General features: G+C 54.3%; 1 protein-coding gene across 1 annotated transcript in view; it reads left to right on the top strand.

The window, feature by feature from the left end:
• Window positions 1–24,461, top strand: part of LOC146345339 (SCO-spondin-like) — a 133,163-nt gene that overhangs the window by 100,008 nt on the left and 8,694 nt on the right. The window contains exons 88-109 of the mRNA XM_084859843.1: window positions 624–844; window positions 1,116–1,268; window positions 1,644–1,685; window positions 2,244–2,414; window positions 3,398–3,607; window positions 6,726–6,893; window positions 7,077–7,208; window positions 8,741–8,981; window positions 9,993–10,145; window positions 10,826–10,872; window positions 11,348–11,518; window positions 11,906–11,970; window positions 12,487–12,735; window positions 13,578–13,733; window positions 13,925–14,185; window positions 16,716–16,840; window positions 17,854–17,900; window positions 19,130–19,402; window positions 20,238–20,399; window positions 21,960–22,076; window positions 23,183–23,321; window positions 24,175–24,377. Coding sequence (XP_084715969.1) covers window positions 624–844; window positions 1,116–1,268; window positions 1,644–1,685; window positions 2,244–2,414; window positions 3,398–3,607; window positions 6,726–6,893; window positions 7,077–7,208; window positions 8,741–8,981; window positions 9,993–10,145; window positions 10,826–10,872; window positions 11,348–11,518; window positions 11,906–11,970; window positions 12,487–12,735; window positions 13,578–13,733; window positions 13,925–14,185; window positions 16,716–16,840; window positions 17,854–17,900; window positions 19,130–19,402; window positions 20,238–20,399; window positions 21,960–22,076; window positions 23,183–23,321; window positions 24,175–24,377 — 3,506 coding nt within the window. The remainder of the gene's footprint in view (window positions 1–623; window positions 845–1,115; window positions 1,269–1,643; window positions 1,686–2,243; window positions 2,415–3,397; window positions 3,608–6,725; window positions 6,894–7,076; window positions 7,209–8,740; window positions 8,982–9,992; window positions 10,146–10,825; window positions 10,873–11,347; window positions 11,519–11,905; window positions 11,971–12,486; window positions 12,736–13,577; window positions 13,734–13,924; window positions 14,186–16,715; window positions 16,841–17,853; window positions 17,901–19,129; window positions 19,403–20,237; window positions 20,400–21,959; window positions 22,077–23,182; window positions 23,322–24,174; window positions 24,378–24,461) is intronic.

The following is a 24,461-nucleotide window of genomic DNA, read 5'->3' as shown; positions in this document are numbered from 1 at the left end:
CTGTGCACCTTTTCTGGGGTCTTCTCCCCTTTTGCTCCTGAAGCTGGTAACCTCCCTAGCTTCCATTCCCTGGTTTTCCAAAAGGTGGAGCTTTTTTGCCCTCCTGTAGAAATATGGGAGTCACATGGCTTGGCCATCACAGCTGAGCAGAAATAACATATGTGATTTTTAACATATTTTGGTGTATTTAGGGGAAGGGCTGTAGTTCAGCGGCCGTGCGCTTGCTTTGCTTGCAGGAAGTCCCAAGTTCAATCCCGTGCAGCATCTCCGGGTAGGGCAGGAAAAACCCCTTCCTGAAACCCTGAAGAGCCGCTGCCTGTCAGTGTCCACAATACTGGGCTAGACGGACTGGTGGTATCAGGCTGCTTCCTGGGTCCCTCCCCTGCTTTGAGGCACCTGACCATCTTCCCACCTCTCTGAATTGCTGGCCAGCAAAGGGTAATTCCTTGGGCCCATTCCTGGATCTTTCCTGTCCAGCAGTTGAGAATCCTGTGTTGAGCCTCCCTTAAGAGCAGCCAGAATTTGAATCCTAAATCCGATAGTGTGAGAGGCCTGGACCCAGTTTGGGACTTGGGGCTTGGAGGAACCACCCGGCATCCTGCTCTTTCATCTCCTCCATGCAGCTCCTGTCACAATGGACAGCTGGCCTGCACTTTCTCCCTCTGCCCCGTGGATGGGGGCTTCACACCCTGGAGCCCGTGGGCGCCCTGCTCTTTGACCTGTGGCGGGCTGGGGAACATGACCAGGTTACGCGACTGCACCAGTCCTGCACCCGCCAATGGGGGGAAGGAATGCCTCGGCCCTCGGGTTGACCTCAAGTACTGCCAGGCACTGGACTGCAAAGGTAAGAGGCAGCGGTGGGCACCATGACCCTGCGCTCTGCCCAAGGGCGCCATCAGCGAGTGTCTGTCTGCCGTTCTTTCTCTCCAGTGGTCATTGAATGCCTACAGTGTACTAAGTGATCTTATAAAGCTTGGGTGGGCCGAAGGCCGATCTCCAGATGTTTGGGACTTCAATTCCCAGAGGCCCCTGCCAGCATGGCCAGTGGTCAAGAATGCTGGGAGTTGAAGTCCAAAACATCTGGAGGTCTGCTTTCTGCCCACCCCTGTTCTAAGGCATACACGAGCCAGCCTTCGCCAACCTGGGGCCTTCCAAATGTGTGGAATACAAGTCCCATTGTCCCAAGCCAGCATGCCCAATGGCCATGCTGGCTGGGGATGATGAGCGTGATCTACGGCTGATACAAGCGATGCAATCTGTGGCCGCCAGTGAGCATACAGCCTACCAAGCCTGGACGTCACCACCCTAGATCTGGGGGAAAATACACACACGCACACACACACACAGTGGGAAAGTGGTCCCAGGCCCTCTCCCATACCACCACCACCCATATGTGCAGCATAGGGTTCACGTCAGGTGGGCTAATCCCCACGATCCTTGAGTTCTCCTGCCCTCTGCAAGGAAAACTGAGGCTCAACAAAGCCATAAAGGCCCCCAAAGGCTCCTGCCCACCTCTAGTGATGGGGGGCTTGTCCCCAGCCGGTGGCTGAGCCCAGGGAGGCCGGCCTTGATGGCAGAAGGGGGCACTCCCAGCCTGCTGCAATCTGCTGAGCCCAGTCCATCCATGTCTTTTTTCTTCACAGCAGTGGCTGGACCCACAAAGGAGCCTGTCTCTGGCATCGCAGGTAAGGGGCAGGAACTCCTGGAGGAGGAAGTCTGGTTTAGAAGCCTCCCCTTCTGCCTGATTCATGTTCCCTGGGGGGGGGGGCATGGGGGGTGTGGAGGGACAGACAAATCTGTCCATTTTGGCTTTTCTCAGCTTCTCAATTTTTCCAGTCTCAGGTTTGGTTCTTCCCAAACACTGAGAATGTATTTTTTAAAATTTGTATGAAAATTCATAATATTTTGAGCACATTTCTCCTAAGACAGGCATTTTTGTCCCTGCTTTTGCCAAATATATAGTTTTTGCAACCCATTTTTCTAACATAATGCCTTTTTGAGCATTATTTTCAGTTTCTCATATTTCTGCATGTATAGTTTGATTGGAGAACTGCACTGCAAAATTTGGGGAAGTGAGAATTTTGGTGAAGGCCAAAGGATAACTGAGTTTCAGGCTGTGTATTGGTTTAAATGAGCGAAATTAGGTTAATTTCTCCCCCATCCCTAGATCAAACCCATGTAGCCTAGGAAGTTAGCCTCCACTGGGTGCCTACTTCTCCTACCTTTTTCCTCCCACTCCCCAGTCTCTGAGGAGGACAGCTTCAGCCCCTGGTCTCCTTGGACACCCTGCTCTAAAACCTGCACTGATCCAGCCCTCCCAGCCATAAAGACCCGCCTGCGCTTTTGCCAGGGAGGGGCCAACTGCACGGGAGACTCGTTCCAGGAGCGCGAATGCAATTTGCCACAGTGCACAGGTGAGAAATGGTTTCCAGAGGTTGTGCCTGTCCATCTATTATGGGGTGGTTGGATTCTTAGCAGATAATTGTTTTAACTGTTTTAAACTTTGTATGTTTTAATTTTCTTCTAAGTTGCCTTGAGTCTTTTTTGAGAAAAGCATCTAAGAAATCTAAGAAATAATGATAATGACAATGTCTGACATGTAATAAGTGCCATCGCACGCTGTGTTAGTTTCCTAAAGAAGAGGAGGGCACAAATGTTTTCAGGCATTAAATGCATGACTTTGACTCTGACATTGCCCCAGGCATGAAAGGCTGAGTAGAGCAGTCTGTGTTTAACAGGCCACAGGAACAATTCAGCAATGTGGCCAATGGAGCAAAAGTGGTTAGAGAAAGAGCCCACACGGGGTATCTCGATTCAGCCCTGGAATACTTGTACTGATTCTCAAGAAGAGGGTGTCTCTTGGCATGTACAGAGTGCCTTCCCCTTAGCCACGCCTGTCTCTCCATGCATCTGGGCTTCAGGGGCTTCCAAAGTGGGTGAAGCCCCCGCCCTCCATTGGGCACAAATGAAGGCCCAGCACCTCCTCCCAGCTGCAGGGCTTCCTGACTCCCTAAAGTAGGGGTGTCGAACCGCTTTCAGTCCAAGGGCCAAATTCTGTTTGGGAGAAGCTTCTGGGGGCCACATTCCAGGGGTGGGCGGGGCCAAAGGCAAAATGGGCAGAGACAAAGTATCAGCTTAAAGCTTCTGCTGCGAGTGACTCAGCCTTCGGAGAGGCATTTCAGCCTTTTAGAAGGGGGAAAGTTGTGCCAAAGCCAGGAAGTGACAAAACAGTCAGTGGCCGGGGAAAGTGGTGGGGCCTGGGGAAGGGGGCGTGGCCATCTGGGAACCCCAACAGGCCAGATTTGGCCCCCAGGCCTGAGGTTTCGCACCCCTGCCCTAAAGTGACCCACAGAGCCATTCTGCATCTCCGTCTCTTCCTTCCTCTGGTGCCCCCCAGACACCCCGGTGTGCGAGGGTGAGGCGTGCGTGGGTCTGAACTGCACCTGGAATGCCTGGGCCCCATGGAGCGCATGTTCCCGCAGCTGCGGGGTCGGACAGCAGCAGCGCCTGCGCACCTATCACCCCCCTGGGCAAGGAGGGCGCTGGTGCCCGGACATCCTGACGGCCAACACTGAGAGGCGCTTCTGCAACCTGCAGGCCTGCAAAGGTAGGATTCGCACACGCACACACACCCTGGCTGGCGCTGACTGGGCCATGTCTTCCCCTTGGCCAGCTACAGCCGGACCAGGTGCGTCGAGGTCAGGGCTAGGCAACCTGGGGACCTCCAGATGTTTTGGGCCAGCAAATCTCATAAGCCCTAACCAGCATCGCCAGTGGCCAAGGATTATGGAGCTTGTAGTCCAAAAATATCTGCAGGGCACCCGGCCATCTGGCCCTGGCTGAGGCCAATGAGAATCATAGAATCATAGAATAGTAGGGTTGGAAGGGGCCAACAAGGCCATCGAGTCCAACCCCCTGGAGAGGGGGCTTCCAGGCAGATGGGAGGTCCTGCTCTCTCCTGACAAGTGACGGCGAGCTCGGGTCCCAGCCAGCTTCCCTCCCCTGGGAAGTTCATGAGCAGAGCAAAAGAGCAGGACCCACCCCAGCCTCCCCTAGAGTGGGGTGCTGAACCTGTGCCAACCCGACGGCAGCATTCCACATCGGAGGAGTCCTTGGGGGCCGCATTCTGGGGGCGGGCCAAAGGGGCAGGACCAAAGGCCAAAGGGGCAGCCAAATGCCAGCCTGTTTTAGGGTAAAGCTCATACTGCCAGTGACGCAGCCTTGGGAGAGGCACTGCAGGATTTTAGAACGGGGCAGGGAAAGGACACAAAAGCTGAGAAATCAGTAAGCAATCGGTGGTTGGGGAAAGGAGGGTTGGTCCAGGGGCGTGGCTCTCTCGGCAACCCCGGAAGGCCAGAGTGGGACCTGAGGCAGGCTGGATTTAGCCCCCAGGCCTGAGGTTCTATATCCCTGCCTTAGGTGCCCCCTGCCAGCCGTTAGAGGTCACATGTCTTTAAAAAGGAATAGCCCACAGTCGTGTCCCTCCATGCATTTGCCCAGTCTTTGTCTCAGCCCACTCACGCCTGTGGCCCTGAACATTTCCAACAAGAAGGAAAGGTGGAAGACAACAGAAGAAGCCAGTGTGGCTTCACAAAAAGCTTAGGGATGACCTGAAAACAAAAAAGGACACATACAGGAAGTGGAAAGAAGGCCAAGTAACAAAGGAAGAGTACAGGCAGGTAGCACAGAATTGCAGGGATGGTGTCAGGAAGGCTAAAGCTGAGAATGAGCTGAGGTTAGCGAGGGATGCTAAAAGCAACAACAAGGCTTTCTTCAGCTACGTGCATAGTTAAAGGCAGAGGAAAGAAATGGTGGTTCAGCTATTAAATAAGGATGGCAAAACGATAACAGATGACAAAGAAAAGGCAGAGGTGCTCAATTCCTACTTTGGCTCATTCTTCTCCCAAAAGAGGGTCTATGACCCCACTGGCAAAGGCGAAGTACAGGCTGAACTGGCAGGATTGCAGCTTGAGATCGATAGGCATATGGTCAAGGAACACCTAATGACTTGGAATGAGTTCAAATCTCCAGGGCCAGATGAACTGCATCCTAGAGTAATAAAGGAACTGGCAGAAGAACTTTCAGAACTGCTGTCTATTCTCTTCGAGAAATCATGGAGGACGGGGGAAGTGCCAGATGACTGGAGGAGGGCTAATGTGGTCCCTATCTTCAAAAAGGGGTAAAAAGGAGGAACCTGGGAACTACAGACCAGTCAGTCTGACATCAATCCCTGGGAAAATTCTGGAGCAGATGATAAAGCAATCCATCTGGAAGCACCTTGAAAACAATGCAGCGATTACTCAAAGCCAACATGGATTTGTCAAGAACAAGTCCTGCCAGATTAATCTGATCTCATTTTTTGATCAAGTCATCTCCCTTGTGGACCGTGGGAATGCTGTAGACATCATATACCTCGACTTCAGCAACGCTTTCGACAAAGTGTCCCATGATATCCTGATGAGCAAACTAGCTCAAAGTGGGCTAGATGAAACAACGATCCGATGGATCCACAGTTGGCTACAGAATCGGACTCAAAGAGTGCTTATCAATGGGACCTTCTCAAACTGGGGAGAGGTAACGAGCGGGGTACCGCAGGGCTCAGTCCTGGGCCCAGTGCTCTTCAACATTTTTATGAATGACTTGGAGGAGGAGGTGCAGGGAATGCTGATCAGATTTGCAGATGACACAAAATTGGGCGGGATAGCTAATACTTTGGAAGACAGAAACAAAATTCAAAGTGATCTGGATAGACTGGAGCGCTGGGCAGAGAACAACAGAATGGCATTTAACAGGGACAAATGCCAAGTTCTGCACCTACGAAAAAGAAACCAAATGCACAGTTACAAGATGGGAGGTATGTGACTCAACCACACGACAAGCAAGAAGGATATTGGAATGGTTGTCGATCACAAGCTGAATATGAGCCAACAATGTGATGTGGCTGCAAAAAAAGGCCAATGCTCTTTTGGGCTGTATTAATAGAAGCATAGCTTCCAAATCCCAGAAAGTACTAGTTCCCCTCTACTCAGCACTGGTTAGGCCTCATCTGGAGTACTGTGTCCAGTTCTGGGCACCACACTTTAAGAAGGATGCAGACAAACTGGAGAGGATTCAGAGGGTTCAGAGGAGGGCAGCAAAGATGATCAGGGGACTGGAAACAAAGCCCTATGAAGAGAGACTGAAAGGAATGGGCATGTTTAGCCTTGAGAAGAGAAGACTGAGGGGAGATATGATAGCACTCTTCAAGTCCTTGAAAGGCTGTCACAGAGAGGAAGGCCAGGATCTCTTCTTGATCATCCCAGAGTGCAGGACACGGAATCATGGGCTCAAGTGACAGGCAGCCAGATTCCGGCTGAACATCAGGAAAAACTTCCTGACTGTTAGAGCAATGCAACAATGGAACCAATTACCCAGGGAGGTGGTGGGCTCTCCCACACTGGAGGTGTTCAAGATGAGGCTGGACAGCCACCTGTCAGGGATGCTCTGACTTGGATTCCTGCACTGAGCAGGGGGTTGGACTCGATGGCCTTGTAGGCCCCTTCCAACCCTACTGTTCTATGATTCTACATCCCCTGTGGCAGGGGGTTCCAGAGGTGAACTGTCTTTTGGGCGTGAAGAAGACAGCTCCTTGGCACTCCCCGGGCAAAGGCAGGTGGCAAGGAAGAGAAGTGGCCCACCCCGGGCACCCCACATGATGCTTCCTCTCTCTCGTGTCCCTGCTGCAGTGGATGGCGCCTGGTCCAAGTGGAGCCCGTGGTCGTGGTGCGACCGCCTCTGTGGTGGGGGGCGCTCAGCACGCACGAGGACGTGCACCAGCCCTCCACCCAAGAACGGGGGGCGCCACTGCCTTGGTGAGAAGTACCACGTGCATGTCTGCAACCCCCAGCCTTGCGGTGAGTGGAGAGACGGACGGGGCTTTGCCAGGGCCCAGGGGGAGGTGACATTACCAGCCAGCCGCTCCCCAGCTGCACCGGGCCTGCATGGCCGTGCACCGTGGGTGAGTCCCACCCCAATGCCAGCCCTTGCAGGCCCAGGGCTACTGTAGTGTTAGATAACCAGCCGCTCTTTTCCAGCAGAGGAGGGCTGCCCCCCCGCCATGCACCTGGTGGACTGCGCCAACGCCTGTCCGCGCCACTGCTGGGACCTCCAGGAAGGCATCGTGTGCCAAGACGGGGAGGCCTGTGAGCCTGGCTGTCGATGCCCGGATGGTAAGGGAGGCTTCTGGGCAGCGGTGTGGTGGAACCAGGGCGGGACTGCCTGACCAGCGAGGACAGTGACCTTGTCTCCCCAGTCCACCCCCCCACCCCCTGCCCTGCTCCCTGTTCCCTCCCAGCTTAGCTGCAATCCTGCGGGAGCTGGGGAGAAGATGGATTGCCCCAGCAACAATATATTGTTTCCTTTTGTAATGCAAAGCATTTCAGGATGGCTCTTGAATGGGCAATTAAGACCCATGAGTGTGACAAAAGGCCTGCTCCTGGTGGAGGTGAGAACTGCTAGGACTGGTTTGCGGACTTTGAAATAAACGGTTTCTCCCCAGTGCTGTTTGGGGACATGTTGCATCCCGTCGCATGCAGTCTCAGCTCTCTCCAGCCCAAGTCCAACCTGCTCACCCTCACGCTGCCCTTTGCCAGCAAACTCTTCTGTGACTGCCAGCTGATGATGATGGATCGGGTATTACGCGCTGTGTTGCTGCTCTTTGCTGTGTGTATATATAGATAGAGCCACTACAGTGGCCTGCATGTTTGGACTCTCCTTTGGGGTGTGTCTACGGGGCCTGCCAGGATGGGTGCTGGCATGTCCACCTTTGCCACAGCACCACTGCGTCTGTGTCTCTGTGTGCGTTTTGCTTGTGGATGAATTAAAACAAACTCACAGAACTGCTCACAGACCCCCTGAAAGCAGTCAAGCCCCCCCTCCTTTTAGGGTCTAGAGAGGGTCTCCTGTGAGCGGTTAAGGAAGTCAGAGGGGCTGCTTTGCCCATGACTGGGTCATCCTTGATGGATCAGCACCAAACATTTGGGATGTACCGATTGTGTAAAACCCGTTCCGTCTGCGTTTTGCTTATTGTCAGGCACCTTTCCTTCCATCGTCTGCCCATCTATGGAATCGGATTTTTTTTGTCTCCAAATTTTTGGAAATCCACATTTGCGCAAAGGCACAATTGCGCAAATGGTCGCGTGTAAAAGTGCGCACATTCCCTGAAATGGACATTTTCACACTTTGGCCTATGGGGGAAATGCACCTTTTTATTTTAAGTGATTTCTATAAAGAAATACGTGCAAAATTGGGGAAAGCTAGAAAATCGGCCCGCAAGTCCACGGAATCCACCCAATGGGGGCAAAGCCGGTCCGCTGCAGAATCCCTAGATCAGATTCATGAAAATCCAAACTCATTTGGTTCTGTTGTGGATTTCCCTGATGTCCCTAAGCACAGATAGAGTGGAAGTATTTATGCAGGGCAGAGAAAAAGCATCAAAAGGGGGAAATCGACACAAATGAAGGGAGAAATCCAGGTTGACTAATTCTGAATTTGCCACGGCTGAGCCTTGCCCTCGCTGTACAGCAAGGGTGTTGCGCCCCTCTCAGCCCAAGGGCCAAGTTCCCTTCCAGTGTCGCTCTCGGGGGCCGCACTCCAGTGGTGGCAGGGCCAAAGGCAAAGCGGGCAGGCAAAACTACCAGCATGTTTTGGTCTGAAGCTCTTGCTGCCGGTGCCATAAGGCCTTCCCTGCCTCCTCATGCAGGGACCCTGGAGCAGGACGGCACCTGCGTCTCCCCTGCCCACTGCGAGTGCACAGACGCCCAGGGGCACAGCTGGGCGCCAGGCAGCCTCCGGGACGACGGCTGCAACAACTGCACCTGTGCCAACGGGACACTCCTCTGCACCAACCACACCTGCGCGGCCGGCGAGTGCACCTGGAGCCTCTGGTCCCGCTGGTCCCAGTGCAGCGCCACCTGTGGGAACGGGCTGAGCACCCGCTTCAGGTAAGGCTGAGGTCGGAGAGCAGGGGCGGGTGCCGCTGGGCAACCAAGGGCCACGGGAAGACCCGGAACCTGGGCCCAGGACGGCTGGGTGGGCAGGCCGTCCTTTTAGCCCCTGGGGTTAGCGGGGCGTGTTACGGGTGAAGGCAGTGACGGCCTCTTTGGGGAGCAAAGCGGAGACGGCACTAGGGACCCTCTGTACATGGAAGGAGGATGACCTGTAGCCTTCCCCAACCCCGTGCCCTCCAGACGGGTTGGACTCCAACTCCCAGCGCCCCCTAGAATGGCTAGCTGGTGGACGCTGGGAGCTGTAGTCCAGCCATCTGGAGAGCACCTGGTTGGGGAAGGCTGAACCATGGGGAGAGTTGGGTTGGTGGGCAGAGGCTCTTTCCTGAGTCCAGAGAGTGGTGCCGGGCTGGGAAAGGGGCACGGTGGGTAAGATTGGCTTTACCAGGGCTTTTCTGTGTTGATTTGGGGACATCTTAGTGGGGATGATTTGAGAGTTCACACAGCACATAGCGTGTCTGTGGAACTTGCTGCCCCAAGGTGGGGCGACGGCCACCAGCCTAGGCGTCTTTGAGAAGGGGCGAAAGAAATGTAGGGCAGATGAGGCTGCCAGTCATCAGGGTAGCCCTACGTTCCCTCCACAGTCAGAGGCACCGTGCCTCCCAACATGGGTTGCTGTGGACCATGGGCAGCAGGCAGCTTGGGGGCTTCCTGTGGGCATCCCGTTGGCCACTGCAGGAACAGACTGCTGGACTAGATAGGCATTTGGTCTGATCCAGCACGGCGTATGCTCCCAGCCCATGTTCAGCAGTACGCTTTAGCTTTGCTCTCTCGCTCTCTCTCCCTGCTTTATTTTGTGTGGAATGCATTCTTTATTTCATGTGGAGTGCATACGTTATTTCATGTGGAATGCATACTTCGTTTGATTGGTTGCTGTGGCAAACTGCTGCCCTCTAGCCTAGCATGAAATGACATCCGTATGTTCATTCTCCCCCCACCCCACCCCAGGACACCCACATCTGGCTCATGGAGCCCTGAATGCCTGAAGGAGCAGCTGCAGACCCGCCCCTGCAGCCCGGGCGTTTGCCCCCCTCTGTGCTTGCACGAGGGCCGAGAGATGGAGCTGGGCAGCGCCTGGCTCCTGGGGGAATGCCAGCAATGGTGAGTGCCTGCCCCAGAGGGCTCGTTTACACCACCATCAAGGGTCAGGCCTGGGGCAGCACAGAACGGCCACAGAAGCTCAGTCGGAATGGCTCCCCTTTTAAAATCTCCTTGGTGTTTAGGAGAAACTGTGTTAGGCAAACTATTCTAGCACCCTTTATTCTAGAGAAGGGGCGCTGAACCTCAGGCCTACGGGCCAAATCCGCCCCGCCCCCGGGTTCCCAGTCCGGCCCTCCCAGGTTCCCCATATGGCAACACCCCTTTCCCCTGGATCCACCCCTTTTCCTCAACTGCCACTTGTTTGGTGGTTCCCAGTTTCTAGAACCTAGAGGATGTGGGAAGGACTAAACTTTGCTGGCAGAGTACCTGTTTTGCAGGCAGAAGGTCCCAGATTCAGTCCCTGGCATCTCCAGTTAACAGGATCAGATCACAGGGGTTGGAACCCTTCTCTGCTGGTGGCCCTGGAGAAGCACAGCCAATCAGAATAGACGATACTGAGCTAAATGGACCAGGTGTCTGACCCGGCATAATGCCTTTGGCCAGGCCTTGCAACCCTTCTTGGCTGCTCTCTAGAACCTGCAGGACAAGCTGAGCTCCTGGGCTGGGGAGGGACTGGAAGCCAGAACAAGGCTGGGCAACCTGTGGGCAGCACTGATGCCTTTCTCTGCCGCTTTCCCCAGCATTTGCACTCCGGAGGGCATCTTCTGCCTGGGTGTCACATGCGCAGGTGAGCCAACCCATCTTTCCTAACCTGACATCATGGTGTCATGGAGTGTTCACAAACGAACATTCGTTTGTTAACTGGTGAGGAATAAGAGCCAGTCATAGAATATTGATCAACAGTATTGGTTGTGTACTGAGTCAGTTTTCAAGAGGAAAACGTCACACAGGACCTAAAAATGAGAGAGGGTTAGTGTAATTTTAGCAGGATAATGAGGGGAAAAGAGGCGAAGGTGTTGGAGAGATAGGGAAGTTCAATGCTCGGACGCCAATAAGGCAGGAAGGCCAAGGAAGCAGTGATGGAAGGAAACTGAACCTCACATCTTGATCTGAAGTCAGCATTGAAGACTTTGCATGCAACTCTCTCCAGTTCAAATATCTTTTTGACAAGTGTTAAGTCAGGATGAATGTAGCACCAATGGGGTCCGCTGTTTGGATCTTCTGACTTGGGTTCTTTCTTCTGTTGCCCTCCTTGCTGACAGTGAACGGTGCCTGGACCCCCTGGTCCCCTTGGTCTGACTGCCCTGCCACCTGTGGCCATGGCACTCAGATCCGCACCCGGGCCTGCGTCAACCCACCGCCACGCAACGGAGGCTTGCCCTGTGCGGGCCCCGAGGCACAGGCCCAGAACTGCTCCACCTCGCGCTGCCCAGGTAAGGGCATCTCAGGGCATCCATGCAATTACCCCTGTTGCTGTTGCATATTTCCCTGTAGCATTTATCTAGTGCCACAGTGTGTTGGAAACTAGAAGTCAAGGCCAGAGGGCTTACAGTCCGGGGATGGGGAGGGAGGCCCGGGTGCTATAATTAGCAGTCAGATTCAACCGGGTCTGTCCATTAACCTCCAGCTGCTAGATGGGACACATTTTTAATTTTTACTCTGTCTCTCTCTGTCTCTCTGTCTTTCTTCCGTTCTTCCTTCCACTGCCGTGTTCTCCCTTTCCCCCCTTACTTTTTTCTTGTGTGTCGCTGTGCCCCTCCCCAAATCTTTCTGTTTTACCCCCTCTTACTCCTTGCCTCCAAAAACCGTTTAAAAAACAGTTGTGCCCCTAGTTCCACCCACCCAAGGTGGCCTCATGATGACCACAGTGGATTGGAGGACTCTTGTGTGGATGTGACAATCCAGGAAAGTCCTCTGAGAACAGGCAGACCGCTTCTCTGCAAAGGCTAAAACGCAAGAGGCATTCCAACAAATGGATGCCTGATAGGCTGAGGCAGTCTTCCCTTCCCTGATGCCCTGTGTTGGACTACAACTCCCATTGTGCTGGCTGGTGGAGTGATGGGAGTCGTAGTCCAACACTACACCAGGTTGGGGGAGGCGGGGCTAAGGACGCAGTTGGATTCAACTTGCTGGATTCATTGCCAGCAGGTGATGGTAGCGGCCAGTAATGTAAGTGGCTTTAAAAATGGAAAGATGAAGTGGTAGACCAGTTCATGAAGTCCAGGTCTGCCGATGGCAAAATTTGCCGATAATTTCTAAAAATGGAACCGCCACATTCAGAAGCAGTCTAGCAGGTCCTGGGGATTGAGACCAAGAGACAAAGCCGAAGGTTTGGGGAGCTGTGTGAAACTTGGCCAATTCTCCTTAAATGACAAATGATCAGGACTTTCCATTTACACAGCACGAGTGCCCATTTCTCTTTGCATCCCATTCCCTCTTGTCTTCCCACACAGGGGATGAGCTCTGCCTCTGGTCCCCCTGGGGCCCGTGTTCGCGATCCTGCGGAACTGGGTTGGCCACCCGGACAGGGAGCTGCGCTTGCCCGACGCCCGCGGGCGGGGCCCCTTGCAACCCCAGCCACCGCCAGCAGGTGGAGGCCTGCTACCTTCAGGCTTGCAAAGGTGGGGATGTCGCACCTCCTATGGGGCAGGTGGGGTGTTGCATGCAGGCAAGGGACGGGGGACTCTGAGCTCTCCCAGAGTTGAGGGCGTGCCGGTCTCTCAGGCAGCCTTGGCAGGCCTTCCAGATATTTGAGGTGTTTGTCAACTGGCTGTGGCAGCTTCCCCAACCTGGCACCCTCCAGATGTGTTGGACTACAAATCAGAGGTGGCTGAGGATGACGGGATTTGTAGTCCAACTGGAGGGTGCCAGTTGGGGAAGTCTGGGACAGTTGTTGACTGTCTTGGGACATTTGTGGCTCTATGAGGGTTTATTGTTCCATTTGGATTTTTAATGCAATACACTACATGTCTTAATCAACTGTCTTACTTTACTTTAAATGTCTCAATCAATTGCTTGAGACAGAAAGCTGTACTCTTAAAACCATAATTTTAAGAACAGCACCATGTGGGACCTGCAGCAGAACGTGCTGGTGAATCCTCAGCTCCTCACAGGAGTAATCTTTCGCAGGATTTTAGCCAGCCAATCCCTCCAAGCAAAATATTCCGATCTCTCCCTCATTTTCTGGGTTTTTTCTCAACTGTCATTCAAAATTCTGTGGCTCCTGATCACGCTCCATCCTCACTTGGCTGGATGTTTTTGTTTGTTTGGGGTTTTTTTGCTCCCGTCGGTATTTTTTAAGCACTTCTTTTTAACTCTGCAAGACTCAGAGTCCCTCTAAGTGCATTGATACCGCCTTGTTGCTTCTCCGTGGCCCTGTTCTGGCATCATTTCTGTTGGCACTCATCGCCCGAGTTTGCTGTTAACAGAAGTGGTGCTTCCAGACTGGCACACTGATCCTCTGCTCTCAGCCCTCCTCTTCCTCTCCTCCAGAGTGTCCCTGGAGTCCCTGGACACATTGGACCAGGTGTTCGTGCAGTTTTCTGGTGCAGCAGCGATACCGGAACCAGCAGGGCGCAGGGGCTGACGGGGAGCCTTGTGTGGGTCTGGATGGGCAGTTCCGCATGTGCGACTATTCCCAGTGCTCAGGTGAGTCAAGGAGATGAGTGCCCCTCCGGTGTGGAGGTCCCTCTGTGCAGCTACCCCTATGGCAGGCCCAAAGAGGGGGGAGCATAATGTAAGCAGTTTCTTGTACAAAGAAGAGCCAACCTGCAGTCCAGCACATCTGGAGGTCACCCGGTTGGGGAAAGCTGGTCTGTCGGTTTGCTTCTTTTGCCTAGTCGTGGTATGTGGGCGGGGCCTTCTTCCCCAATCTCCGCCCCTGCCCTGCCCTTAGCATTCCGGGAACAGCACCTCCCCCTGACGACCCAGGGCTGACCTGCTCCACCGCCCCCACCCCACTCGTTCCAGAGTCCAGCTGCGAGGCGCCCTTTGAGTTCCAGGAGTGCGGCTCCCCCTGCGACAGCCTCTGCTCCACGCTGCGGCACCCGGAGCTGTGCAAGGACATTCCCCGGTGCCTGCCTGGCTGCTACTGCCCAAAGGTGAGAGCCATCGTCATGCTTCTGGAGGAGGCCGGCGTTCTGGAACTCTCTGCTGCAGGATTTGGGTGAAGCAAAGGCAGGCCTGCCAGCCATAAGCCCTGCTGCTGGTTTTCTAGACAGAGAGGACCTGGGGCCCAGGTCTTGCCTGCAAACGGAGCCCCCGAAGCCCGGTCTCCTACTTTCAGGAGCATTGTGAGGGACAGGCACACGCTGCTCATGCTCAGGAGAATTCTGTTCTTATTTTGTTGAGTAATCAGATGGGGAAGAGGTTCTGGAGTCAGGCTCAGGCTCAAAGGGCAGCCTGCCTAGACCCAATACTCCAAACGGCCAGCCAGGAGCGTTGCTAGGCCTGGGCTCCTGGCGCCCTGGCGCCAGATCTGTTTCTCAGAGCCCAGAGAACCCGTTGGTGCCAGTGGAAGGTTCTTTATCTTAGCTTAATTGCCATGCAGGGGATGATTTTCAAGGGGGTCTGCAGCTGGGGAGGGAAGGGTTAACTCTCCCCTTCCCAAGTCTTCACACAGCGTGTAGTTAAACTATGGCATTCGCTTCCACAAGTCGTAGTCAGAACCACCAGTTTGGGTGGCTTTAAAATGGGATTGGACAAATTCATGGAGGAAGAGAAGGCTATCAGTGGCTACTAGTCCTCAAGACTACCTCCAGTATCAGAGGCAGTATGCCTGTGTGCACCTGTTGCTGGGGAACGTGGGCGGGGGCTGGATGGCCACGTGTCAACAGAATGCTGGACTAGATGGACCCTGGGTCTGATCCAGCATCAGGACTTTTCCTATGTTCTTAACACTGACCCACCCCCACCCCGCCCCTGCCAACAAAGATCTCTCCCTGGATGGCAATTAAGCTTACAAAAGAACTTTTTGAGTTCAAGAACTTTTGCCATTAGTTTCAGATGATCTGGGGCAGGGTGCAAATTAACTAAAGAATGTTTCTTCTTTGCGATGATTTGGATGAGAAATGAATTGGCTCTCTTTGCCTCCTGTGAAATGTAAATAAATCCTGGGAATTATTTCTACATTTGCACGCCTAGATATAAATCAACATGTGCACATTTTATGCAGATTTGCATCCTATGGGCCTGGGCCCCAAATCTTTTCAGTGCCTGCAATGCCCCAGAACATCTTTGTGCCTGGCATTGGCTGGTTGCATCCTAGAGTCCTAAACCAGCCTTCCCCAACTCGGTGCCCTTGAGATGTGTTGGACTACCATACCCATCACCCAGCATGGGAGTTGTAGTCCAACACATCTCAAGGGCGCCAGGTTGAATCATAGAAGAGTAGGGTTGGAAGGGGCCTACAAGGCCATCGAGTCCAACCCCCTGCTCAATGCAGGAATCCAAGTCAGAGCATCCCTGACAGGTGGCTGTCCAGCCTCGTCTTGAAGGCCTCCAGTGTGGGAGAGCCCACCACCTCCCTAGGGAATTGGCTCCATTGTCGTATTGCTCTAACAGTCAGGAAGTTTTTCCTGATGTTCAGCTGTAATCTGGCTGCCTGTCACTTGAGTCCATGATTCCGTGTCCTGCACTCTGGGATGATCAAGAAGAGATCCTGGCCTTCCTCTCTGTGACAGCCTTTCAAGGACTTGAAGAGTGCTATCATATCTCCCCTCAGTCTTCTCTTCTCAAGGCTAAACATGCCCAGCTCTTTCAGTCTCTCTTCATAGGACTTTGTTTCCAGTCCCCTGATCATCTTTGTTGCCCTCCTCTGAACCTCTCCGGCTTGTCTGCATCCTTCTTAAAGTGTGGTGCCCAGAACCGGACACAGTACTCCAGATGAGGCCTAACCAGTGCTGAGTAGAAGGGAACTAGGACTTCCCGGGATTTGGAAGCTATACTTCTATTAATGCAGCCCAAAAGAGCATTGGCCTTTTTTGCAGCCACATCACATTGTTGGCTCATATTCAGCTTGTGATCGACAACAATTCCAAGATCCTTCTCGCTTGTAGTGTTGTTGAGCCACATATCCCCCATCTTGTAACTGTGCATTTGGTTTCTTTTTCCTAGGTGCAGAACTTGGCATTGATCCCTATTAAATGTCATTCTGTTGTTTTCTGCCCAGCACTCCAGTCTATCCAGATCACTTTGAATTTTGTTTCTGTCTTCCAAAGTATTAGTTATCCCGCCCAATTTGGTGTCATCTGCAAATCTGATCAGCATTCCCTGCACCTCCTCCTCCAAGTCATTCATAAAAATGTTGAAGAGCACTGGGCCCAGGACTGAGTCCTGCGGTACCCCACTCGTTACCTCACCCTAGTTTGAGAAGGTCCCATTGATAAGCACTCTTTGAGTCCGATTCTGTAGCCAACTGTGGATCCACCGGATCATTGTTTCATCTAGCCCACTTTGAGCTAGTTTGCTCATCAGGAGATCATGGGGCACTTTGTCGAAAGCAGACCCTTCCTCCCTGCAGAAACTCCTACTAAGCCACTGAGCTCAGCTCCCACTGAGCCACTGACTGCTCTGTGGGCACGGATGCCATGGGGAAGCTGCTCAGGATTCCATCTTTTTCCCTTCTTCCAGGGCCTGGTGGAGCAGAATGGGGCCTGTGTCCGGCCCTCACACTGTGGCTGCCTGCACCTCAGCCAGTCCGAAGGCACCATGTACCTGGCAGCAGGAGAGACCGTGTGGATCGGTTGCAAGGAGTGGTGAGTCAAGGGCCAGCAGCCCCTGTGGGGAGGGGGCTCTGTCCTGGGGAGGGGCTCTACTCCCAGGAGCAGGCAGTGAAAGGGAAGGACTGAGGGCGAGACTGAAGTGGCCTCAGGAGGTTCTTCAGATCCATATGGCAATGGAGCAGTGGTGCTCCGATCCGTGGCGGTGTGGTGAATTCGGAAGTGCAGCCCCCCCCTCAGGATGGGCCCCATAGCCACAACCTCACGGGCAGTCCAGAAATTCTGGGAGCTGTCTTGATCCATATTGACAAGCCAGTTCTGGGAGCAGGTCTTCTGTAAAGTGAATGGCCTTAATTGCCTGTTCGAGACTAAGCCACCCCGAATACTTAAGCGTCTTGTGGCACCTTAATGCTTTCCTTACAACTGGGACCCATGCATCATTGCTGGGAAAATCCGTTTCCTCTCAGCTATTCTGAGGAGCGCAGCAAAGCTCAGGGGGAGCAGGGGAGCCTGAGGGGGGAGGCAGATGACGTCAGCAGCGTCCCTGCTGATAAAAAAGTCCCCGCGCCCCCTGACTCCACGCAGGCTGATGGGGGCGGGGGCTGCGTGCAGGTGGCGTGGCTCCCACACGCCCAGTCCAAAGCCCTTGCACAGCTCTTCCGTCTTCTCCTCCTTAACAGATTTTTTTTTCTAATAAAAAAGACGGAAGAAGCGGTGGGAAAACATGGGTGGATGACAAATTCCATTGTAAAAATCCATGAATGAGGCAGAGCCGTCGGTCTGATCCAGCTGGTCTCTCTCTGTCCCTCTGAGGGGGAACCCTGTCCCTTCTGGTGTCCGTCCAGCGCCGAGCCGAGTGCTCTGTGTACTCCAAACTATTCCAATGTTAAAGGGTCCCAATGACAGAGCAGGGATGCTGGGAGCCCCCCTGGCTTGTCAGGCAGCCCACAGCAGTCCCTGCCACCAGTGGGGAGGCACTTCTGGGGAGACAACCCCCCCCCCCAGCAGTGCCACAGAGCCAGATTTAACCTGCAGCTTTCTCTCCGCAGCGTGTGCCGGCAGGGAGTGCTCCAATGCAGCAGCGAGGGCTGCCAGGGTGAGTAGCTGCCATTCTGGCTAGGGAAACGCCCCCCCGCTCCACAGCACGGCCACGGGCCTGGGACAGCCTGCTCGTGGCCAGGGAGGGGCTGAGCTCAGGGGCCAGAGGCATGCACAGGTCCCGTGCGTAGTGCACATGGGGGCTCTGACCCTCGTACTGGTTCAGGACAGCTCCAAGGAATAGTTGCTTTGCCTCCCGTTGTTCCTCTTTAAATGGGGATGAAAGGGGATCCTTCTGGCGTCTGGCCTGGCACGAGGACGAGGGTCTTGAATCTCTTAAAGCCCAGGGCCAAACTCCATTTTGGAGCAGGTCTCGGGGGGCCGCATTCCAGAGGTGGGTGGGGCCAAAGGCAGAAGGGGACCAAAACACCCCAGCTTCTTTTAGCGTAAAGCTCTTCCTGCCAGTAAGGAAGCATCAGGAGGGGCAGTTCAGCTTTCAGGGTGGGGGGAAAACTGCACAGCAGCCAGGAAGCCACCCAACAGGGCATAGCCAGGGGAAACCCCGGAGGGCGGCTTGGGAGGGCAGACCTGAGGCCCTGTACCCCTACACTGAGGGCGCAGTTCCTCAGATGAGAGGTTCTGGGGCTCAGGCTCTGCCTCCTAATCCTGGAAAAGTGGGTGTTGGTGTTGGGGGCGGGCAAAGAAAAGGTACTCTGCATATGCACAAGAGCCAGACCAGAAGTGAAATTTAGCCCTTGCCAAATGGTTTTTCCCTTTTTATTACAGTGCAGGACTTGGGGGGGGGGAGCAAACAGGATCAGGATCGTAGTGGGCTTAGGGGGGGCTTTAATACTTTGCTCAAGCCATGGTCCCACTCCAAATCGGATGTGGATAGAGGACGCCTGCTCTTTGTGATGGGAGAAAATCTCCCATTGTCCATTTATTCCAGTTCAGTTGAGTTCTGTCTTCATGAATGGTATCGATTATGCCAGTCTTTCCCAAACTGGTGCCCTCCAGATGTGTTGGACTACAATAGCTGGCTGGGGGGTTCTGGGAGTGGTAGTCCATCACATCTGGAGACACCAGGTTGGAAAAGGCTGGAATATGTGGTGTTTCAGCCAGAGAGCAATTGCACTTCCATAGCAGCCCCCTCTTGCACATTAAGAAACCTTATGCAAGGCAAGCCCGTAACGGGGCTGGAACCCTTGTTTCCCCAGGAGAATGTCCTTGCACCAAAGGGGGCCCCTTTCTCAGGGCTGGGCTCAGTCTGGGTTTTGTCCCCACCAGGGCTGCTTCCGCTAAGCGCCTGGTCGGAGTGGACGCCCTGCTCCCCTTGCCTGCCCTTGATGGCCCTCGGCACCAGCGCGCCCTCCGTCCTCCTGGCTCCGCACGATGGCTGGCCCGGAGCAGGCCCTTCGCCTCCTGCCCTGGTGTCCGTGCAGCATCGCTACCGGGTGTGTCTGGACCCCCAGACAGGCAAGCCCTGGGCAGGCCGGGCAGGCCTCTGCTCAGCCGAGCTGCAGCAGGAGCGGCTGTGCCCGGATCCTCACGCTTGCCAAGGTGGGTTGGCTCTTGTGGGGGCAACATGGAGGGACATGGCCAGGGGGAAGGTCCCAGCAGGGGACCCCTCCCATCTGAATCACTGACAGTGCCTACATTTGGCGATGTGGGTTTCCTGGGAAATTTTGAATGGGAAAATGTTCTGCATTAGAAAATTTCCTGTTTCCCTAAAGATTGATCTAATAGAGTATGTTTACTTTGCTACTTGTATGTAGCAACATTAATTAATCACATTCATCACTTAATCTGATTGAGATGTTCTATTTTGTAGAACTAAAATTGTAAGGACAACAGCATGTCGTTCCCTTACGTTGTTTACATTTAAGGGGAAAAAATAAGGTGCTGAAAACTGGTGACACATGGACGCATTTTAGCAAACCAGACAGCTGTGCGTGATATGCGGACAGCCGCTCATCTAGAACTCTGAAAGGGCCGAGCTCGCCTAAACATTGTATGTGCAGTTGGCATCCATTCATTCTTGCTAATGAACTTCTGCAACGCAAAATGTTCCACAACAGAATTAAGCACTGGAAGATTTTCCGTTTGGGAATATTTCCCGTGAAAGATTTTCTGGCCCACATCATCTCCTTTGTTCTGTCATGGCTCAAGGCGTCCCTCCCTTCCTTTTCTTGCCCCCCAGTTCCTGATGGACGTGGGGAGGGTGGCTCGCAATGGAACAGCGTGGCAGTGGTCAGGAATGGTGGGAGTTGGAGCCCAAGGCAGCTGGAGGGCAACAGGACCCTGATGTCGGGAGGGGGGGGCTTGTGGGGCTGCCCACCCCCCACGCAGCTGTCTTGAGCTCCCTCTCTCCCCGTGCTTTACTCCACCTTTCCAGATTTCTGCCTGTGGAGCAACTGGGGGCCCTGGAGCCCGTGCCGCGAGCCCTGCAGTGGGGGCTTCCGAGTGCGTCGGCGTTTCCCCCACCACCCGGCAGGGGAGCCTCGCTGCCGTGGGCCACAATCCCAGTCCGAGAGCTGCAACATGGCCGCCTGCCCAGGTAAACCTGCTGGAGCTGACTGCAACTGCCCCCTTCCCTGTCCGCAGCTCAGGATCCTCAGGGGGCTCAGTGCCATGCCCCGTGGGTCCCTCTGACATGGCAGACCAACTCACCCCGTGGCCTCTCCCTGGGTTTTCTCTGCTTGATGTTGGGTTTAACCACCCTACGGCCTTTTCCCTGACCCATTCAGGTGAGGCCTGGTGGAGCACAATCTGGGTGCCCCACAGCAGTGCTCGAGTTAAGGGGCAGGAAACGTAGGGAGGTCCTTAATGATATCCACAAGCCCATCCCGACTCCTCCCCACAATTCTAGCCAAACCATACCCTCTCCCCTGCGCTTACTTAAAAAATAGTAGGCAAGGGGCTGTCAGAAAAGGTAAGGGAACCAAGTCCCTTCTGGCCACCCGGTAATTCAAGCATTGCCCCACAGTCACGCTCCTCCCCCTGTGATTATGGGGCTACTATAGGCATAAGTCAGATGGATGTTGAATCCTGACCAGTTGAGGTGCATCTGTTTTAGTCCTTGACTTGACTGTGGTCTGTTCTGTGCATCTCCTCTCACCCCCCTGCCAAATTCTGCAGCTAGGAAGCTCAAAGGATGCCTGGTGTGGAGAAGGTGGAGAGGGAGACATTTTTCTCCCTCTCCCATAACCCGTCCCATGAAGCTGACTGGTGGGAGATTCAGGAGAGAGAGAAGGAAGGACTTCTTCACACGGCACATAGTTAAACTATGGAACTCGCTACTGCAGGATGTAGTGATGGCCACCAGTTTGGATGGCTTTAAAAAGGGAATGGACAAATTCCTGGAGGACAGGGCTATCAATGGCTACTAGTCCTGATGGCTGTGTGCTGCCTCCAGTACCAGAAGTTGTACGCCTATTATACCAATTGCTGGGGAACATAGGCGGGAGGGTGCTGTTGCACTCATATCCTGCTTGTGGGTTTCCCATGGGCAGCTGGATGGCCACTGTGTCAACAGAATGCTGGACTAGATGGACCCTGGGTCTGATCCAGCATGGCTCTTCCTATGCTCTTATGTTCTAAATTCTGTTATATGAATGACTCATGAAAAATATTTGTATGGCTTTGCTTAGTTCTGAATAACTTTCTCCGCTTCCACAATGGGGAGGCATCAAATAAGTTGGGCTTTGTGGGGTAAGAGGGAGAAGGGCCATAGCTCAGTGGTAGAGCACCGGCTTTGCATGAAAAGGCAGGGGCTGTAACTCCAGGCAGGGCTGGGAAGATCCTGGCTTGAAACCCTGGAGAGCTGCTGCTGCCAGCCAGTGTCGACAATACTGGGTTAGAGGAACCAGTGGTCTGATGCTGTCAGCTTCCTGTGCCCAAGAGAGCGATGGAGGGAAAGGACAGACGTGAAGAATTCAGCAGATGGGTGGGTGGATGGTTTTCAGAATGCCGAATTCTGCGCTTAGGCGGCCGGCCGGCGCGTGTCTGAGCAGCTCAGGGTTGACGGATGGCGCGGATGGTGGCCGTCGTCTCCCAGATGTGACACCAGGAGTTACCCTTCCTCACAGGCCTCTGTCTCTCTCTCTCTCTCTCCTAGGAGAAGAGTGTGAGGATCGAGGCAAGGTGCGCGCCCCCACCTGCGCCAACGGCTGCCCACGCACCTGCGTGGACCTCTGGGAACACGTGGAGTGCCTGCACGGAGAGTGCCAGCAAGGTAATGCCCCCCCCCCGACATTCTGCCCTGCCAGGCCCTGCCCGCCCATGCGCTGGTCTCTTCCCAGCCTCTGCCCCATCTGGCCCTCACAGCAGGAGAGGGGCGCTCACCATCCTCGTAGACATGCAGCCCCAGAGCTGGCACAGTTCCCCTTCCGGGGCCCCAGGCCCATCGCTCCTGTTCACCCTGTCCTTCGGCAGCCACCCAGACTGCTCCTCGCCTCCGTGCAGGTGGGGTTGTCGGAGGAATCAACTGATTCAAATGAGTTCAGATTTCTACGAATCCTTTTCCTGAGTCGCATAGACTCCGTGGACCGGTTTCTAACTTTGGGGCGGGATTTGCATTAATTCACATTAGTGCATATGAGCATTAGCGCGAATGTGCACTTGCACAAATGCGCTAATCCACATTAGCTACTGCTCATTGGCATTAATGCGCACTAATGTGGATTCGTGCATTTGTGCAAGTGCGCATTCGCGCTAATGTGGGTTGACGCTAGAACAAAATCCTGGTAAAGCAAAATCTGATTCGGTCAATGATCCAGTGGCAAAACGAAAGATGCCTGACTACTCATGAAACGCAGGCAGAACGGTTTAGCGAAATCTGTGCATCCATACGTGCACGCTCTGAAGGAGCGCCCTCCTGAGCAGCCCAGAGGTCTCCTGTGTGGGCTGTCACCCCTGGGTAGCTTGCTGTCCTCCCCATCCCGTAGCTAGAGGTGGATAACCTTCCTAGGAGGCCATTCTTCAGACCGCCTTGGCTAGGAGCCACCAGCTGGCATGCCCCACCCATCCCTGCACATCCACCCAAAAGTCTTTGTTGCTGGTGCCATCGAAGCATCTTGCGTCAATGAGTTCCACAGGGTACTGGTGAGGTATCTGAAGAAGTGAGTCAGGCTTCTCGCCAACCAATTTCAGGAGGAGGGGGGCAACATGTTGTGCCCTCCAGATGTTTTGGAGTACAACTCCCATCAACATTGACCATTGGCTGTGCTGGCTGGGGCTGATGGGAATTGGAGTCCAAAACATCTGGGGAGACCCAGGCTGGGGAAGACCAGGTAAAGCAATGTTCTCCTTTCGCCCCATGGGCTTCTCCCCCCCCCCCAGGGTGCCGGTGTCCCGACGGGCAGCTCTCGCAGGACGGGGCGTGCGTGCCGATCCCAGCTTGCCCTTGCGGGCTCCCCACAGCCAACAGCACCCTGGAGTTTGCACCCGGGGAGTCAGTGGAACTGGATTGCCACAACTGGTAAGGGATCCGTCCAGGGAGAGGACTGTGTTCCTGGACAAAGGAATGCCCTGAACAATCTCCGGGTTGGGTCCAGAGTTCCACTGACGGAAGGGGATGTCCCTAGCCCCTCCTTCACACAGCAGCCCCCACCCCCAGCTCCCTGCAAATGCTACGTGGAGAGTCAGGAGGCCCTGCTGAATGGGGGGAGCTGTGGTATGGGGGGAGGGTGGGATCCCCCAAAATTGGGCAGAGGGGCCTTTCTCTCGCAGAAGGCAGTTCCTGGATCCACCCCCTAGATCTTTTTTTGAAATGTTTAAAAATTAGAAACATTAAGCTAGTTAAGTGTTCAGCTCTTATTCAGTTAATTCAGCGTTCCCAAACAAGGCATCTTCCAGATGTGCTTAACTACAACTCCCAACATCTCCAGTCCCCATGGCCAATGTGAGTGTTGGCTCAGGATCATGGGGATTATAGTCCAACAGACCTGGAGGATGCCAGGTTGGGGAAGGCTGAATTTGGATTTTGGCACGTTGAATTCCCTTTTTATGGACAAGCAAAACATAATGGAAAAGCTTTAAAAGTTTAAAACAGAATAAAAAAGGGGTATTGCTCTCCATAAAGGGTTGGAGAGGGAGAGGCAGGCCTGGGGACAGTGCCCCATCATAAAGGGGATTGAGGCCGGGCTCAGGTTTTCCACCACCACAAATGTCAGCCATGTCTTGGGCTGGCCCTAAGCCAGGGAATTCTGCTTTTCGTCACCTGTGATGGCACCTTTAATCCACGAATCACAACCGAAGGCCCCCCTGCCAGGTGGGCCAAGGCGCATGGATGCCCTGCGCCATTCCAGGCTCCTGCCCCTCTCCTTCTGCAGCACCTGTGTGAACGGCACCTTTGCGTGTCCGGAGCAGGAGTGCCCATCCTATGGGGAGTGGTCCGCTTGGAGCCCCTGCTCAGCCAGCTGCGGAGGGGGCAGCGCCCTGCGACACCGCCCCTGCCGCGAGAGCCCTGCTGGAGCCCCCTGTGCTGCTGACGCCATGGAGGAAATTGTGCAGTGCAACCCGCAGCCCTGTCCCGGTGAGTGCCAGCCCCCGAATGCCCCCCCAGCCCTGCTCCCAGCTACCCCGCTGGTGGGAGCCCGCAGGCTTGTAATTCCCGAGG

This window comes from Heloderma suspectum, chromosome 5, assembly GCF_057233095.1.
Source record: "Heloderma suspectum isolate Gila_16-S chromosome 5, 16-S_ref, whole genome shotgun sequence".
Classification (NCBI taxonomy): Eukaryota; Metazoa; Chordata; class Lepidosauria; order Squamata; family Helodermatidae; genus Heloderma; species Heloderma suspectum.
The sequence above is the reverse complement of the archived record's forward strand: the minus strand, read 5'-3'. Positions and strand labels throughout refer to the sequence as shown.